Here is a 15,512-nt window from a genome sequence, read left to right as displayed (position 1 = left end):
ATTAACACACACCTGGGCAGCACTGCTCTCTTTTCAGCTTTGGCCTCTTCTTTCTCCTTTTTATGGAGGCCCAATATTTGTGTCTCCAGGTCCACTTTTGAGACTTTGCATGGAATTCCTCCTGCTAGGATAAAATACCCCCTACTTTCTAATTGCTTCTTTTTTTAAATGTTAAAGAGTTTGAGTGAGCGATGTCTGTGGCTACTCAGGTCTGACCATGTTTCTCTGTTATCTAAAAAAAATAAACCATAAGCGTGAGTACATTGAAATGAGTTGAGTAGAGCTGAAATACTTGTAGTTTATGTAAGGGACAGCAATCTTGGTAACACAACTATTTCAGTTTGGAGACAGTTTTTGCTGCAATTGGTGGCTGGGCCACTAAGAAAAAATATACAACCGCTCATTAAAATCAGCAGCTGTACTCTAGGATGTGGGGGGGTTATCAATTGTCTTGCCTGTTTTTGAAAAAGATACATGGGGTGATCATGGTTTTATAGGTCAATCAGCTTTACTTGAGCACCAGGGAAATTGGTTGCAATAATTACTAAAAATAGTTACAGGACACCTGGATTAGTATGATCAGTGGTCTAACCAGCTTGGCTTCTGTAAAAGAAAACAATTCTCTGAATTACTAGAATTCTTTGAGTGTCAATAAAAGAGTAGATCAGAGAGAACCAGTTGACAGTTGTTTGGACCTTCAAAAGGTCTTTGATAAAGGCCCTTCCAAGAGATTATTAAGGAAGCAAAGTAGTCATAGGGTGAGAGATGAACTGTTATGGATCAGAAACTGTTTCCTGTTATATAGTCAAAAAGTAGGAAAAAATGGTCAATTTGTACCATGGCAAAAGGTTTAAAGACAGGTGCCCCCATGGTTTCATGCTGGGGCTTCTGTTTGTGAAATATATTTATTAATAATATGGGAAAGGGAGTGAACAGTGAATTGGAGAAATTTACAGGTGACACAGAATTATTTAGGATAATCAAGACCAGAGAAAATAAGGAAGGTCAGAGGGACCTGACAGACCTGGGAAACCAGGTAGCAAGGTAGCAAATGAAATTTAGTGTTGACAAATGGAAAGTTGTGTGTATTGGAAGGGCTAATTTGAACTAGCTCTGTCCATTGCTGGGCTCTAAATGGACTGTAATCACCTTGGGAAATGGGGACGGAGAGTCCTGGGCATCATTGTGGGGATAGCTCAGTGATTTGACTGGTACAGACTGAGGTTGTGTTTGGGGTTTGTTTGTTTTTTTTGGCAGATCCACGTGGATGAAGCAAAAAAACTGGTGTATTTTGAAGGCACAAAGGATTCCCCTTTAGAGCATCACCTGTATGTCGTTAGCTACAAGAATCCTGGGGAGGTGAAGCGACTGACGGACCGTAGCTACTCTCACGCCTGCTCCATTAGTCAGGTATCTGTATTCCGAGGGACCCTCTTCTAGGGAAGGGCTGTGCTTGGTGGTTTTTGTCACACCTTGCGCTAGCTGTGTTCAGATATATGGAAGTTGGCTTCAGCTTTTTTTAAATCTGTTATAAAACCCGTGAGTGAAGGGATGGGGGCATATATTAGCAACTGCAGAAACCAGACCTCTGGGTGTGCAACCTGGTGAATGGCAAGAATCAGTGCCAACTTGCAGACATAGACTAATGCCACCGCTAATTTTCAGGTGCATTTTTCAGTGTCTGGCAGAAAATTTGGAATATTAACATCCTAGTGGCTACTATGCTGCCTGTAACTGAGTAAAACTGCAGCTTCTAAGGCTATTTCCCCTCTCACAAGAGCTGGAACTCCTAATTTTTATTTGATCCGAGCTTCTTCAGAGAGCTCTAAGTGCACAAGTAAAGGAGCTTTGGGCTCGTGTTTCTTCACTGTGTTGTTCAAGAAAATATTGTCATCTCTGTGTAGGACTGTGACATGTTCATCAGTAAATTCAGTAACCAGAAGAACCCGCACTGTGTGTCACTGTACAGGCTGACTGGTTCTGAAGATGATGTTGCTCACAGAAAGAAGGAATTCTGGGCCACGATTCTAGATTCGGCAGGTAATCGCTTCGGCTCTCCTTTACAGTTCTGCCTCAAAGATTCCCAATCACAAGACTCCTAGCTACATGTTTATTGTAGCATCAGTACTCTGTGTTCCTCTTCATGGGCTAAATCATGGTGCTCTTACTCCTGTGGGAATGTATGACGAGCAAGGATTGCTGGATCGGCCTTTGGTTTTGTGCTGGCGTCTGGAGGGGGTAGCTGGCCGTAGTATTCAAGTCTGTTATAAGTTTGAATATATTGCTGGGCCTTATCAACAAAACACTTGTTGTTTTGTAAGTGCTGTTCCAAACCATTTGAAGGGTACAGGGCTAATAGGACGTGTACTCAGAAAACTCTTAGATTTGAAGGGGGCGTCCCCGCAAGTTTTGTACCTTGTGGATGACCAAAGTCTGCTCTTTATTTTGGAGCTTGTTGCAGATAATGATGTGCATAATTAGTTTCTGGGCTGGTTAACAACCTGCATGGCCAAGTGGCGTTTAGGCGATGAGTTAAAATCTGCTGTTTCGCTGCTGTCCATCCGGAGCCCATGCTGAGAGACTAATGGAGTGATTCTTAGCGTACGCTGATGTGACAGCTGAATTTGGCTCGATGTGCTGTACTTTGGTCAGAAGATGATTTCTTTCATTGAGCTGCTCCTTCTCTACCAGCTGCCTGCGTGCAGGAGGGGGAGTCTCAGTTCCGACTCAGACGCACAGATCATGCCTCCGACGCTCCTCACCCACAGTGCCTTAGCCAAGGTAACTGTAAGAAACTGGCTAGGGCAGAACAACACCTAGGGATCTGAGTTAAAACTAATTGTTCATAGAGAACATGGACTGAATGCATACTTTTTTTTTTTTTTTTGCGTAACACAGGAAGTTTTCTCTGTTTCATAATCATCTTAAATGTATTTTAGAAGCAGGTGATTCCAATAGTGCCCCACTCTCCCCTGCAGAAAAATTATGCTAAGTTTGTTTCTTGCTTGAAGATTATCAGCTCAGTTAAGGGAGTCTTGTCCAGCTGCAGCTTCTCCATTCTGGGACCCGAGCTAGCTTGTTTAGACCTAGCTCAAGTAAGTCAGCTCAAGTGGCGAGCACATTCTGAGAGTGCAGTGTAGACATCCAAAAAGAGTTGAAGAGTTCACCCCGGCCCTGCTGGGGTTGAAACCTTCCTAGAATGCATCTAGCACAGGATCCCTGACTCAGAACATTTTCTGTGAATGAGAACCTTACTAGCTAGTAATGGGCCTAATGAAAACCCACAGATCCAAACATCCCTGAACTCTGTGAGGGTTTGGACCTGCACTGGACCTACGTGTTGCAGACATTCCAGTGTTAAGTGTGCTGTAGACAAAATTAAACCCCTTCCCATCCTTCCTGTAGTGCCAGCTTCCTCTCAGTGACTTTTTAACACAGTTCTTGGGACATGGGGGACCTGGAAGAAATTGCATTAGAACTATGCCAGAAACATGTATGTACATGACGAACAAAACTCTTATAGTGGACTCTTCAATCTAGCGGACAAAGGTGTAGCATGATCAAATGGCAGGGAATTGAAACTAGACAAATTTAGACTAAAAATAGGGGACAGATCTTTAACATTGAGGGTAATTAACCACCGGAATGATTTACTTAAGGGTTGTAGTGAAGTCTTCATAACAGTTTTTAAATCAAGATTAGATGTTTCTCTAAAAGATGTGCTATAGTTCAAAAAAGAATTAATCCAGGGAAATCCTATGGCCAGTGCTATACAGGAGGTCAGACTAGATGATCACAATGGTCCCTTCTGGCCATAAGACACATGACAACAATCCTGCCTCACGCTGGCATCATCTGTAGTGTGGGCAGGGTTGTGAGCTCCCTCTGTCCATCAGGTCCTTGTTAAAATGGGCCCATTTCTTCTTGCCTGCCTGCAGGTCCTCTTCCCGACTATGTTCCCCCGGAAATCTTCTCCTTTGAGAGTTCCTCAGGCTTTACACTGTATGGCATGATGTACAAACCTCACCACCTACAACCTGGGAAGAAATACCCCACAGTGCTCTTCATATATGGAGGGCCGCAGGTGAGCGCAGTGTAATAGAGGCTGGTAGAAATACCTGCTAATTTTTGTTTCTTGTACTTGCTGTTCCTGAGCTGGGACTGGGGGGCCGGGGTTGACCCTGAGTGACTATGAAACGGACTTAAAGCATTTTCTGTAACTTCATTTTACTGGTGGGGGAGAAATGCACACCGTCTTCAAGGTAGTACGGTCGGAGGGATAAATCTAATGTGGGACTGCAGCCTTGCAAATCACCATGAGGATTTACCATCCCAGGCACAAACCGATTTACCTGGGCCCTGGAAAACCCAATATTTCATATACCTGGGAGCAGGGAAAAACTCTCCTTGGATGAGGGGGATGAGTAGAATTTCGGAAGGCTGCTGAGCAGCACTGAACCTGATCTGTGAGTCTCAAGGGGAAGACGTTGGGCAGGCTAAGGGAGGAGAACCGGTTGGCCCTTATCCCTACAGAGGAGAACTCGGTATCACTGCACACGTGCATAAAGAGAGGTGCGAAGACAGGGCTCCTGGCTTTGTCGCAGCACCCACAATGAGGGGGTGAATTCAGTGTGTGCGTAACTTGAGCTGAGACACTGGGGACATTACCAAACAATCCTGAATCTCATTAAGAGATGAGCAGTCAGTTCTATAGCTTGTAGCCCCTTTCACTTATTTCCAGTGGTCTATCTGATGTTGCTCTGTTAATATTTCCAGGTGCAGCTGGTGAACAATCGGTTTAAAGGAATCAAGTATTTTCGCTTGAACACGCTGGCCTCGCTGGGTTACGTAGTTGTTGTAATTGACAACAGGGGATCCTGCCACCGAGGGCTTAAGTTTGAAGGGGCCTTTAAATACAAAATGGTAAGTGGTGGGATGTATGCCAGTGTCCCAATGTGGTTCTGAGCAATGCAGCCTGCTCCTTGGCTTTCAGATGGGGAGCCGGGGGGAGCGAGTCTTGGTGTGTCATCCTACAGAAGAAGGCTAATGTGCTAGCTTGCCGTAGTACTCTGGCAGTGGTTCGTGTGCTTCTTACACAAAACTGTAGAGCCTTCCACTCCCTGGGCTTGTGAGGGGGGTGGACACATCCAGCTGGTATGCAACTGGGCAGGAAAACGGATCGTGAGAGAGGATATAAAATATATAAGGGATCTAACTGGCTGTAAGCCAACCTCTGACATGAGCGAGTTAGTCCCTAACTTTCCATTGTGGAATTTCTGAACGCGCTCCTGCTGACCATGCAAAGGTGGGATACCTTCAGACAGACAATGGATCGCTGCACTAGGGGCATGGCGATTCCTAGGGTCCTGTTTGTAGAGGAAACCTGCTCAGCCAGCTATGGAGGGGAAGGAAGTGCCATCTTTGTGTTGCTCTGCAGGGATGATGTGCATGTGTTTTGAGGGGGGCAGTTGTGCCAGTTTGATGCACAGAGCCAGAATCTGGCCCTAGATATTGTAGAGGAATTTGTCTCTGAGGTTAAGGAAGTCCCCTTTCCACAAACAAGAACACCACAGACCAGAACACCACACCTGTGAACATTTCCCCTGAGGAAGCTGAGCGGGGTGGAGGGAATGTGTCCTTACATGCCCTCTGGGGAAGGAGCAATCCTTTGGTTCTGTGTTTGTGCAGCACCTTGCCCAGTGGGGGCCCAATCCTGGGATGGGGCTCCTAGGTAGTACTGCAGTAGAAATCATTAATCATAATATTCAAAGGTGATTGTTTTTTGGAAACTCTGAGAATCTTACTTTTGTCAAGAACTAACAAAAAAAAAAAATCTTTATCCAACAGGGTCAAATAGAAATTGATGACCAAGTGGAAGGGCTGCAGTATTTAGCATCCCAGTATGACTTCATTGATTTAGACCGAGTTGGCATTCATGGCTGGTCCTATGGAGGATACCTGTCTCTGATGGCATTAATGCAGAGGTCAGACCTCTTCAGGGTACGTTAATGTATCGTGGGCTTATTTCTGTGGCACAGGAAGGATGTTTCTTAATCAAAGTATATCTCCATGTCCCACGTGTGTTTGTAGATACAAGATTTTTGAACTGTAAACAGTGAGTGCTATGCATGTGCAAAATAGTCTGGTTTTTATTGCATCCCAAGATACAAACAGTGGAGGGGCATAGGATATAACAAAGTTACCACAAAGTAAATTTCCATTTCCAGAGTACATTTCTACCTGGTATGGGGCTGAAAATATTTGAATTCAAGCTTTTGTACTTAAATATTTTTTTGAATATAGACAATATTCACTACGTTATAAAATTATTGCTTTCAAATTCAAGGTACCATATATTTTTAATCTGAGTTTCAGGACATATTACAGTAAACGGATATGACTGTGTGTGACCTTGAATAAGTCATTTTGTTTTACTGTCTGTAATACGAGGATGGTATGTTCCTATACAACAGCATATTGTGATTGTCAGTTAGCGTTTGCAAAGCAGTTAGGCTTTGTTTGTTTATAGATTTTGTCTCTGTATAACTGTTGGTTGCAGTGTGATTTGATTTTTTTTTTTTTAAACAGATATAGTTATACCAATGCATCTCCTAGTGTGGACTCAGTTATACTGGTATAGCCAGTTATTCCCCTTCCAATACAGGATTAGCTATGCTAGTGTAAAGTACCTTTGTACTGGGATAACTGTACCCACACTGGGGGCATGGCTACACTGGAAACTTCAAAGTGCTGTCGCAGGAGCGCTCCCACGGCTGCGCTTTGAAGTGCGAGTGTGGTCGCACGCGAGCGCTGGGAGAGAGCTCTCCCAGCGCTCCTGGTGCTCCACCTCCACGAGGGAATTAGCTCCCAGCCCTCGGAGCCTGTCTACACTAGCGCTTTAAAGTGCTCTGACTTGCTGCACTCGGGGGTGATTTTTTCACACCCCAGAGCCAGCAAGTTAGAGCGCTATAAAATGTAAGTGTAGCCAAGCCCTAGGGATGTTATACACTTTATACTGGTATTGTTAAAGTGATGCTTCTGTGTCTAGTCAAGGCATTAGAGGGTTCTTAGACGAAAGGTGCTAAAGAAGTGCAAAATACAATTATAATTATTGATTGTCATCTCAAACTAACAGCATGCATTTTGTTCTTTGTGGCTCTTTTTGCTTCATTGCAATGTGTAAAGCAGGCCTGAAAGACCTTTAAAGTATTTATTTTACCTTCAAAAAATATTTGCAATGTCAAGTCTCTTTCCTGGTTTTGTTGGAGGTCTTCCCTGGAGCATCCTGACATGTGGCGTGGTAGCTATCTCAGCCCTTAACTGAAGAGCCTGGGGTTGTCAAATCCTGGAGAGCTTTTTCTTCCAGGTATCTGTCAGGCATTTGGTGGACAGAGGTATTGCAGAGAAAAACCAGACCTTTCACTGGTCTCAATAATAACTGCTTCCCCTCTCGCTCGGGTTTCACTTCTTCAGTATAGTCCCTTGTTCATCCAAAGGGCCTTCAAGGATGAACAGGGTTTAAATTTCTAATGCAAGTCCTTTTCTACTCTGGGAGGGTTTTGCTGGTATGGTCATTCCAGTATAGCTAATGCGGATGCAGTTATATAGGTATAAAAGTGCTTATCCTGGTACCTCTTATGCTGGTTTGGGGAGCTGGTATAAACCCAATGAAAATGTCAGTAGAAGATCAGTCCCTCCGTCCCCCCAACCGACATAGCTATGGTGATAAAACTTGTACGTGTAGACCAAGCCAAAGGGTATGTCTACACTTACATTTTATAGCGCTCTAACTTGCTGGCTCAGAGGTGTGAAAAATCACCCCCCTGAGCGCAGCAAGTCAGAGCACTTTAAAGCGCTAGTGTAGACAGTCTCCGAGGGCTGGGAGCTAATTCCCTCGTGGAGGTGGAGCACCAGGAGCGCTGGGAGAGCTCTCTCCCAGCACTCGCGCGTGACCACACTCGCACTTCAAAGTGCAGCCATGGGAGCGCTCCCACGACAGCACTTCGAAGTTTCCGGTGTAGACATACCCAAAGAGAGGCTTTTGGTGCCAGAGCCTTAGCTGGTGTAAATGGTTGTAGGGTCATGGCGAGTTATACAAGCGGAGTCCCTGGCCCTGTGTGTGTGAGAGGGAGGATGAGAGACATTCACCCACCGCCCCTACCCCACCCCACCCCCTGCCGCCCATTTGCAGGTCACTTAAGTTTGAAAAGGTGCTTTGTTGCTTTGTGTTGGCTAATTATCATTGCTTTTTATTTTTGATTGGTTACCTTATTGTCAATGCAGTTCAGAGCAGGCTTTATCATTGCATTGGTTTCTTTTTGGAGTTCACAATGAATATCCGTGGGAGTTAAGTGTCTCCTTTGGGAGATCACGGTTGGACGTTGTCAGTAAGATGTGCTGCCTGTATCCCTGTTTTATGCTGCTGATCTTGTTGGAACTTCCAGGTTGCCGTTGCCGGAGCCCCAGTCACACTGTGGGTATTCTATGACACCGGCTACACAGAGCGTTACATGGGACACCCTGATCACAACGAGCAGGGATATTATCTAGGATCAGTGGCCGTGCAGGCGGAGAAGTTTCCTTCAGAGTAAGTTAAGTTCCCCCTCTCCCCGCCCCCGACCAGTGACCTTCAAACCTACACCCACATTTTTATCTCCTAGTTCTTGGTAATTAAATGCTGAAACCATAAATGCCAGTATTAAACCACCACTAAATAAACTTGAATGAACATTTGCCTAATTACGGCCCTTCCAAGTAATCCATTTTATACTGGCTGTAATTAAAGAATATCTCTTATGCATAAAGAAATGGCAGACATAACTTCAATTATGTAATTAGCTCTTCAGTCTGAGCTGCATTGAACTAGGCAAAAAGTTATATTTGATAAAAATGCTTTATCCTAGATGTAAGAACATATCCATTTGTATGTGTTTAGAATGCAAAAATCTTACTAAAGAATTGGTGTCCAGTGGTGATTTGAGCACATATAAACCAATTTTAGCATCCTCTCTCATCAAGTGTTTCTGGGGAGGTTAAAGTAGATATGCAAATATAAGGCCCAGTCCTGATTTGTATATGCAAAAAACTCCCAGGGAAGGAAAGCCTGGCATTGGAACCTGTGGAATTCCTGCTGGAGAGCAGTCTGCAGGATTGGGCCATTTGTTTTGCTTAAACCAAAAGGAGTGTGTTTTTATGGTTAATATTTTTGTAAGGGACTCGCACAGTTTGCAGAATGACTGAAAAATTCCAGGAAGCATTCTAAATGTTTTTCTCTTGCCTTTCTCAGACCACACCGTTTGTTGCTGTTGCATGGTTTCTTGGATGAGAATGTTCACTTTGCACACACAAGTATATTGCTGAGTTTTTTAGTGAGGGCTGGAAAACCATATGATTTACAGGTAAGTGGTTTCTAAACTGTGAGAACCTGGATATAAAATGATTCAGCTCTGCTTGAGTTTATGCTAGGGCTGAGGAAACCCAGACTGGAACACATGGAGTGTATTTCATCTGTTGTGGATCATAAACATCTAACGACAAGACTGGGGGATTAAGAGCTTGCTCTAAAAACTGAATGTTTTTTCCACTTCACTGCCCATCCTGACACTAATTTTGAGCTGAAAATATGTTAACATTTGGTTTAGCCATTTGGACTCATTTGTGTTTACACTCGCTTTGGATTTGGAAAAGGAAGGAAGTAGTTGTAGGTTTCTTCCCACCAAGTTCTGTTTTAAGGATAAATAAGAATATTGTAAAAGGGAAGCTTCTCCTTTGAGTGCTGGGATTTTGGGGTTTCAGTCCCTGTGCCAAGAAGAAAACATAGGCATTCCCTAACCATGCTGCTCGACCTTTCAGCCTGCTGCCCTGCTCTTGGGGGAGGCAGTCCAAACACATACCCAACACCGACCTGCTTCTAGCTTTTTCCTCTCTCCCCATCGCCCTTCCATCAGAGAGATGGGGACAATTGTATTTGTTGTTTTTTACTGCAACAAAAAATGTTCAAGTCATATATTGATCCAGCATTTTACTATAGAGACTAATGGTTTTTCCCTGCAAATGGGGTTCTCTAGATCCTGGGTTGCATCTACCCTCCCTTTCTTTACTGCTGCTTGGGAGAGGGGTGCTGAATCTCTCTCTCCTTCCCCCTCCCCCTCTATTGTAACATGGAGGTCAGGATGTGGAAAGGGCTGAGAACCCCTGCTCTATATCAAACATTCTTCTCTAATCTCTCACACAGCTACTTGCCTATCATTGACCTGTGTCAGGTAGCTGGTTTCAGTGCTGCTGTTAGCCAGTTGTGTGTGCATGTGTGTTCACTACTCTTTATTTTATATTTTAGATTTACCCTCAGGAGAGACACAGTATAAGGGTCCCTGAGTCTGGAGAGCATTATGAACTCCATCTGCTGCACTATCTGCAAGAGAATCTTGGCTCCCACATTGCTGCACTGAAGGCAATGTAATTGTGACCTCTGTGGAACTCTGATACACTGGCTGTTTAACCAAACGAGGAAACGGATCTGTAGAGAAAATAGAACAGAATATTGCATTTTGGTGCCTGCCACATATGCACGCGCGCACACACCCACACGCAGACTTTTTTTTTTTTTAAGTAAACTAGGTGCCATACAAGGAAACTACAGTACAATGGCCTAATAATTTTAAAATGGAAATAAAATCAAATGTCTGTGGCACGCAGCAGTACCATGCAAATTCTTTGGGGAAGAAGCTGAAAATTCGGTAACACATTTCCACAACACCATATCTTCACCATCTGAAAACATTGAGCTGTGCGAGTCTAATTGGTGTATTTTTTTTTTTTTACAGTGTGTTTCTCAGTTTCTTACAACAAGGTAATATTGGATGATTCACTCACGTCATGGCAAAAATCTGGCTGGATGGTTACAACTTTGATACCATTTTAAAATGTAATGTGTAATAGTTTATGTTTTGTGCAAGGGATGTCCGGCTCATTAGGAAATTAGTTGCATATTAGACATATAACCAGATGTTGGGGATAATTATTTTTAAAAAGAAAAACTTTTAGCTGCCCCCTGAAGAAGTTTATAATTTGGTTTTAACTAAGATCAGGCCAGTTTTTTCAGTGAGCTCATCTCTGTGTAGTACAAATCTTCTGCTTTTTTCTTTTGTAGTGTGATAAACAGCTTGTACCTGATTTCACACAGGGAGGTGAAAAATGTATTTTAAGTAACATGGACAGAAAAGTTAGCTTTGGGTATGCTGAGAAGCAAACTAGTTTTAAGCCAAACAGCTGAAACTTTATATATTTCTCATATTTTAACAATACAGCCTATTCTCATGGACTTTCACCCAATGTGCATTTTGGGGCTGTTTTCAGAATACTTTCCTATCTCAGCAGGTCGGTGTATAAATATTCCCCCACTAAGATTTTAAAATTCCAACACCCAAGTACAAGTGTCCACTGGGGAGTTGGTAAGATGGGGGCCTATCAACACTACATTGAAGCAATGCAAATTGTGTTTTATTAAATTTTTTTGTTGTCATTATTCTAGCATTATTCTCACATCAGTGCTGAGAAAGTATATTGTCCTAGTCACCCTGCTCCCGTATATATAGATAGACGCCATCACTCCTTGAGTCATCTCTAGCACTGCAGTGTAGCCTGGTCATATGCTGTCCGCCGAGAGAAACCCTTGTCCATGTTGCGTAAGGTAATGCTGCTGGAAGCTAGCACCCTGCAGTATAAAATCACATTAAAGCACGATTTTCTTTGCTAGTGAGGTTTTGGACGTGGCTGAAAAACGTGAAGTGTTTGAAAACACTTTTAAATTTCAAAATGTTGTTTAAACTAGAACTCCATAGTCAAATTATTAGTTTTAAACCAGACACCTCTGCCTGTGGTTTCTGTGTTAACTTCCCATAATTTTTAGGTGCTTTCTTTTAAAAAGCCAAGAACTTTTTCCCCTTCTATTTTGATGCTCCGGAGAGAGAAGCAGAGCAAGATTCTCTTTTCGTCTTTTGAAAATTGGATGCCCTGTGGCTTGTGTTCTTACTTGAGATACCCAAATATTGTCGCAGTGTGCTTTAATATCTTTTTTAGGTGAATGAATGATCAGCAGACCCTAGAACCCTAACATTTAAAGCAATAGGCCCTGACACTGGTATTAACTGGGAATAACTCCACTGGGATCACCTGGATATCAGAGCTGTGTAAGAGTCAGCAGAATCAGGTCCACTGCCTTATGCTAAAGGTAGTCAAAGCAAACACACTTCCTATAAGCATATACCGTTTTTTTCCAGATCTCTCTCAATTATTTTGAATTGAACTGATGGTATTTTAAGTCCTGTAATTTACACCATCAGCATATGGAAATAGGTTTATGGGTTTTTATTTTGGGGCACTGGGGGAATGTAAGGAACCCAATATCTACACTGTCTTTGCTGTACCAACAATAGCTAATTATTGTAACTGAAGTGAATTCCATTCAGAAAAAGCCGTCATTTTCAGCCATCCTATGACATGTGCTGTAGTTAGTATTTACAGACAAGCTGGTACATTGATAAGCTTGAAGAACAACAATGCGCCAGGTAGTATAAAAACTATAAATTTGTTACTATGGTATCCCACCTGGTTCTTTATGTATTTATGCTGTAGTATATATACATATATCTATGGGTATGTCTGCACAGCAAAAGAAAACACAGGGCAGCAAGTCTAACAGCCCAGGTGAACTGACTCAGGCTTGCACTGCAGGCTAAAAATAGCAGTGCGGACATTCAGGCTTTGGACTCAGACTTGCACCGCAGGTTCTTTTGTTGCTGTGTAGCCATACCCTGTATCTGTCCATAGATACCTATATGTATAAAATAACACACGGATGGTATCACGTTTTCCAAGGTTGTTTATATTTTGTTCAATGTTAAATTAACTGGTGTTTGGGAGTGTATTTTTGTTCTTCCTCCAGAGATTATCTCTTGAATATAAATGTATATGATTCTGAAGTAAAAATTGATTCTTTTGTACAAAATGGCCTCTATGGAACAGTGCTTACAGCAAAGAAGGAATTAAATGGGATTCTGGTAATCAAGTCTAGATTTTGGTTTAGCACTGAACATGATAAAATTGCTTACATGTAACTTTTTAATAATGCATTCTCTCTTTATTTTAAATATATCTTATATATCAGAAAACTATTAAAGTAGCAAGTATGTACTCTATTTATTTTGCAACATAAATTATGGTTTTCTTTTCTACAAAAATAATTTCCTTTACAGCTATCAGGCACTTTAAAACTCCATGTTTTCTTTCCTTGTGAAAATGCTGGAAGGATTTACTATCAGTATTTCGTAGTTCTGTACGAAGGATGCTTGCCACATGTAACAGTAATGAAAGGCATATCCCATAGGGGGTCTGATCCAGCTCCCATTGAAGTTAATGACCAAACTCCTGTTGATTTCAAAGGGGCACAATCAAGTCCATAGGGAATGAGCACTGCCTTGTGAAATACCAAATGTGAGTCCATCAGTAACTCTGAAAACTGGAGATGCTGCTCACTAGATAAGGATATTATATCCTGATTGGTCTTGGTGGGACAAGCCACATCTAAGATCAGCAATTCTGCATCTGTTGCCAGCTGTAAGCCAGTCTTCCTATGCTACAGTATCTGTCCGGAGTACTGTGTATGATGGTAGTGTTGCTGCAGCATTTTGGATCCTTGGAATTGCCTAAATCCAAGTCCAGAAATCTCTGGATTAGGGAGAGGGCACTTTCACCCAAGAAGAATTGCCCATGATGTTTTACATTTGGATTTATTTTAAATTGTTTTTGTTTGTGGACTTACTTTAAAAATGGCCAAGTGGTAATGCTACTTTAAATTTTAAGCAGGGCTAGTGAGCTCCCTAGGTAGAAAGTCCAAGAACAGAATATTCCATGGAGGAGAGATCACCACCTTGCCCCACAAAATAAATCCCTAGCTGAGGATGTCTACACAGGGATAAAAAAACCCACCCGGCTGGCCCAGGTCAGCTGACTCGGGCTCATGGGGCTTGGGCTCCGTGGCTGAAAAATTGCTGTGTAGATGTCGAGCGTCCTAGCGTTTGATCTCCAGCCTGAGCCCAAACGTCTACAGAGATTTTTAGAACTGTGAGCCTGAGCCAAATGAGCCCACAGTTTTTGTTTTTTATCCCTGTTTAGACATATCTCTTGAGTTCAGCGGGGTTACTCTCAGCAATAACCACTACACCTTGTGGTATATGATAGCAAGATTGGGCCTGAAGTGTTGAGTGTAAATCTCTTTTCTACGGTAGCAGGTATCTTTGCATCTTACCACCCAATCCTGTGACCACTAAAATTCCACGTTTAACGTTTGCTGAAAAATGATAGAGCATTTATTAAAGGCTGGGTTTCGAAAACTGAGGGACTAGTGGTGTTGAATAGGTATGCCAGTGTACATATCTTTTGTCTGTTTTCATTGTTTGGAATTGTGTTTGGTTTGCCTCAGTGGGGACAGATTCTATGGTATAATGTTTTGAAGTGCTTTCCATTACTTAAGCCAGGAAATCTTCCTTTTAATAAAGAATAGGGGGAAGGCAGGGAACATTTTAGATTGGGGCAAGTGATCTGCATTTTTTTCCACATTTCCAAGTATATCATTTGTATTAATATATATCTTACTCATTACCTAGAATTACTTCATTTTTATAAACTCAGTTTACTACCCAATATTAATTAATGAAACAATTAATTCTGATCAGGATGTGAAGCTTTGAAAATAAAGTACCTTAATTATAGTAAAATGGAAAACGTATTCCCTGCTAATAGGGGTATTTGGGATTAGTGTTAGCAAAGACTTTCCGGATGGGCTTGACACGTTGAAGGTTTAACTCTTTAGAGCTGTGTATGAGTGTTGTGTTGCATCTAGCAAAGAATCCAGCTGTGACATTTACTGACAAAATAGGGTCCTGAGACTTAACCTGTCAAAGTAAAATAATTGATTGTGTTTCTTGCTGATCTGTGTGTTCCCTGTGGAGAGCAATATGTTTTGCTGCTAGCATTACACTGAATATTGAGAGGGCAATAACAAGGTGGGGGGAAATCAGACAGATTAGGACACTGCCTTGAATTGCCTATTTACTTGAGTTACCAGACCCCTGTCAATACAAGTACTGTATCCTCCGGGGTGCTTTGGGCTGCCCTTATGAAAGGACAGGTCTTTTTGTGGTTTTTACTTTGATGTTCTGCACAGTAGAAGTTCAGGTGTTTAATTTTAGAACATGAAGTGCCTGCTGTTTAAGCGTTGACTTGTATTAACAAAATTGCATGTCTCACGCCAGTAGGTTTATGGGTTTCCCTCCATTTCTAGTTACATGGCTTTTAATCATGTAAAGTGGAAACATTAGTTTTGCTGCGTTTTATTACAAATCCTTTTTGTTGCAATAAAGATGCTGCTAAATAAATTGAACTAAATGTTTTTCTATTTTTAACTGTCTTTTCTTGACTTAGTGGAGTTTATTTAAGAGTATAATTAAGTCCCC

At 42.2% G+C, this 15,512-nt stretch overlaps 1 protein-coding gene across 7 annotated transcripts in view; it reads left to right on the top strand.

Annotated features, from left to right (window-relative positions):
* DPP8 (dipeptidyl peptidase 8) overlaps positions 1–15,421 on the top strand; it is a 53,434-nt gene extending 38,013 nt beyond the window's left edge. For 5 of the 7 annotated variants that reach the window (XM_084640470.1, XM_084640473.1, XM_084640472.1 and 2 more), the window contains exons 14-22: positions 1,258–1,410; positions 1,905–2,040; positions 2,692–2,781; positions 3,939–4,084; positions 4,777–4,923; positions 5,848–6,000; positions 8,445–8,587; positions 9,287–9,398; positions 10,337–15,421. In XM_084640470.1, coding sequence (XP_084496596.1) covers positions 1,258–1,410; positions 1,905–2,040; positions 2,692–2,781; positions 3,939–4,084; positions 4,777–4,923; positions 5,848–6,000; positions 8,445–8,587; positions 9,287–9,398; positions 10,337–10,459 — 1,203 coding nt within the window. In that variant the 3' untranslated portion in view covers positions 10,460–15,421. The remainder of the gene's footprint in view (positions 1–1,257; positions 1,411–1,904; positions 2,041–2,691; positions 2,782–3,938; positions 4,085–4,776; positions 4,924–5,847; positions 6,001–8,444; positions 8,588–9,286; positions 9,399–10,336) is intronic. The other 2 variants (XR_014713207.1, XM_084640474.1) reach the window with 2 other exon arrangements.
* Positions 15,422–15,512: the final 91 nt, after the last annotated feature.

This window comes from Lepidochelys olivacea, assembly GCF_965140295.1.
Source record: "Lepidochelys olivacea isolate rLepOli2 genome assembly, chromosome: 10".
Lineage (NCBI taxonomy): Eukaryota > Metazoa > Chordata > Testudines > Cheloniidae > Lepidochelys > Lepidochelys olivacea.
The sequence above is the reverse complement of the archived record's forward strand: the minus strand, read 5'-3'. Positions and strand labels throughout refer to the sequence as shown.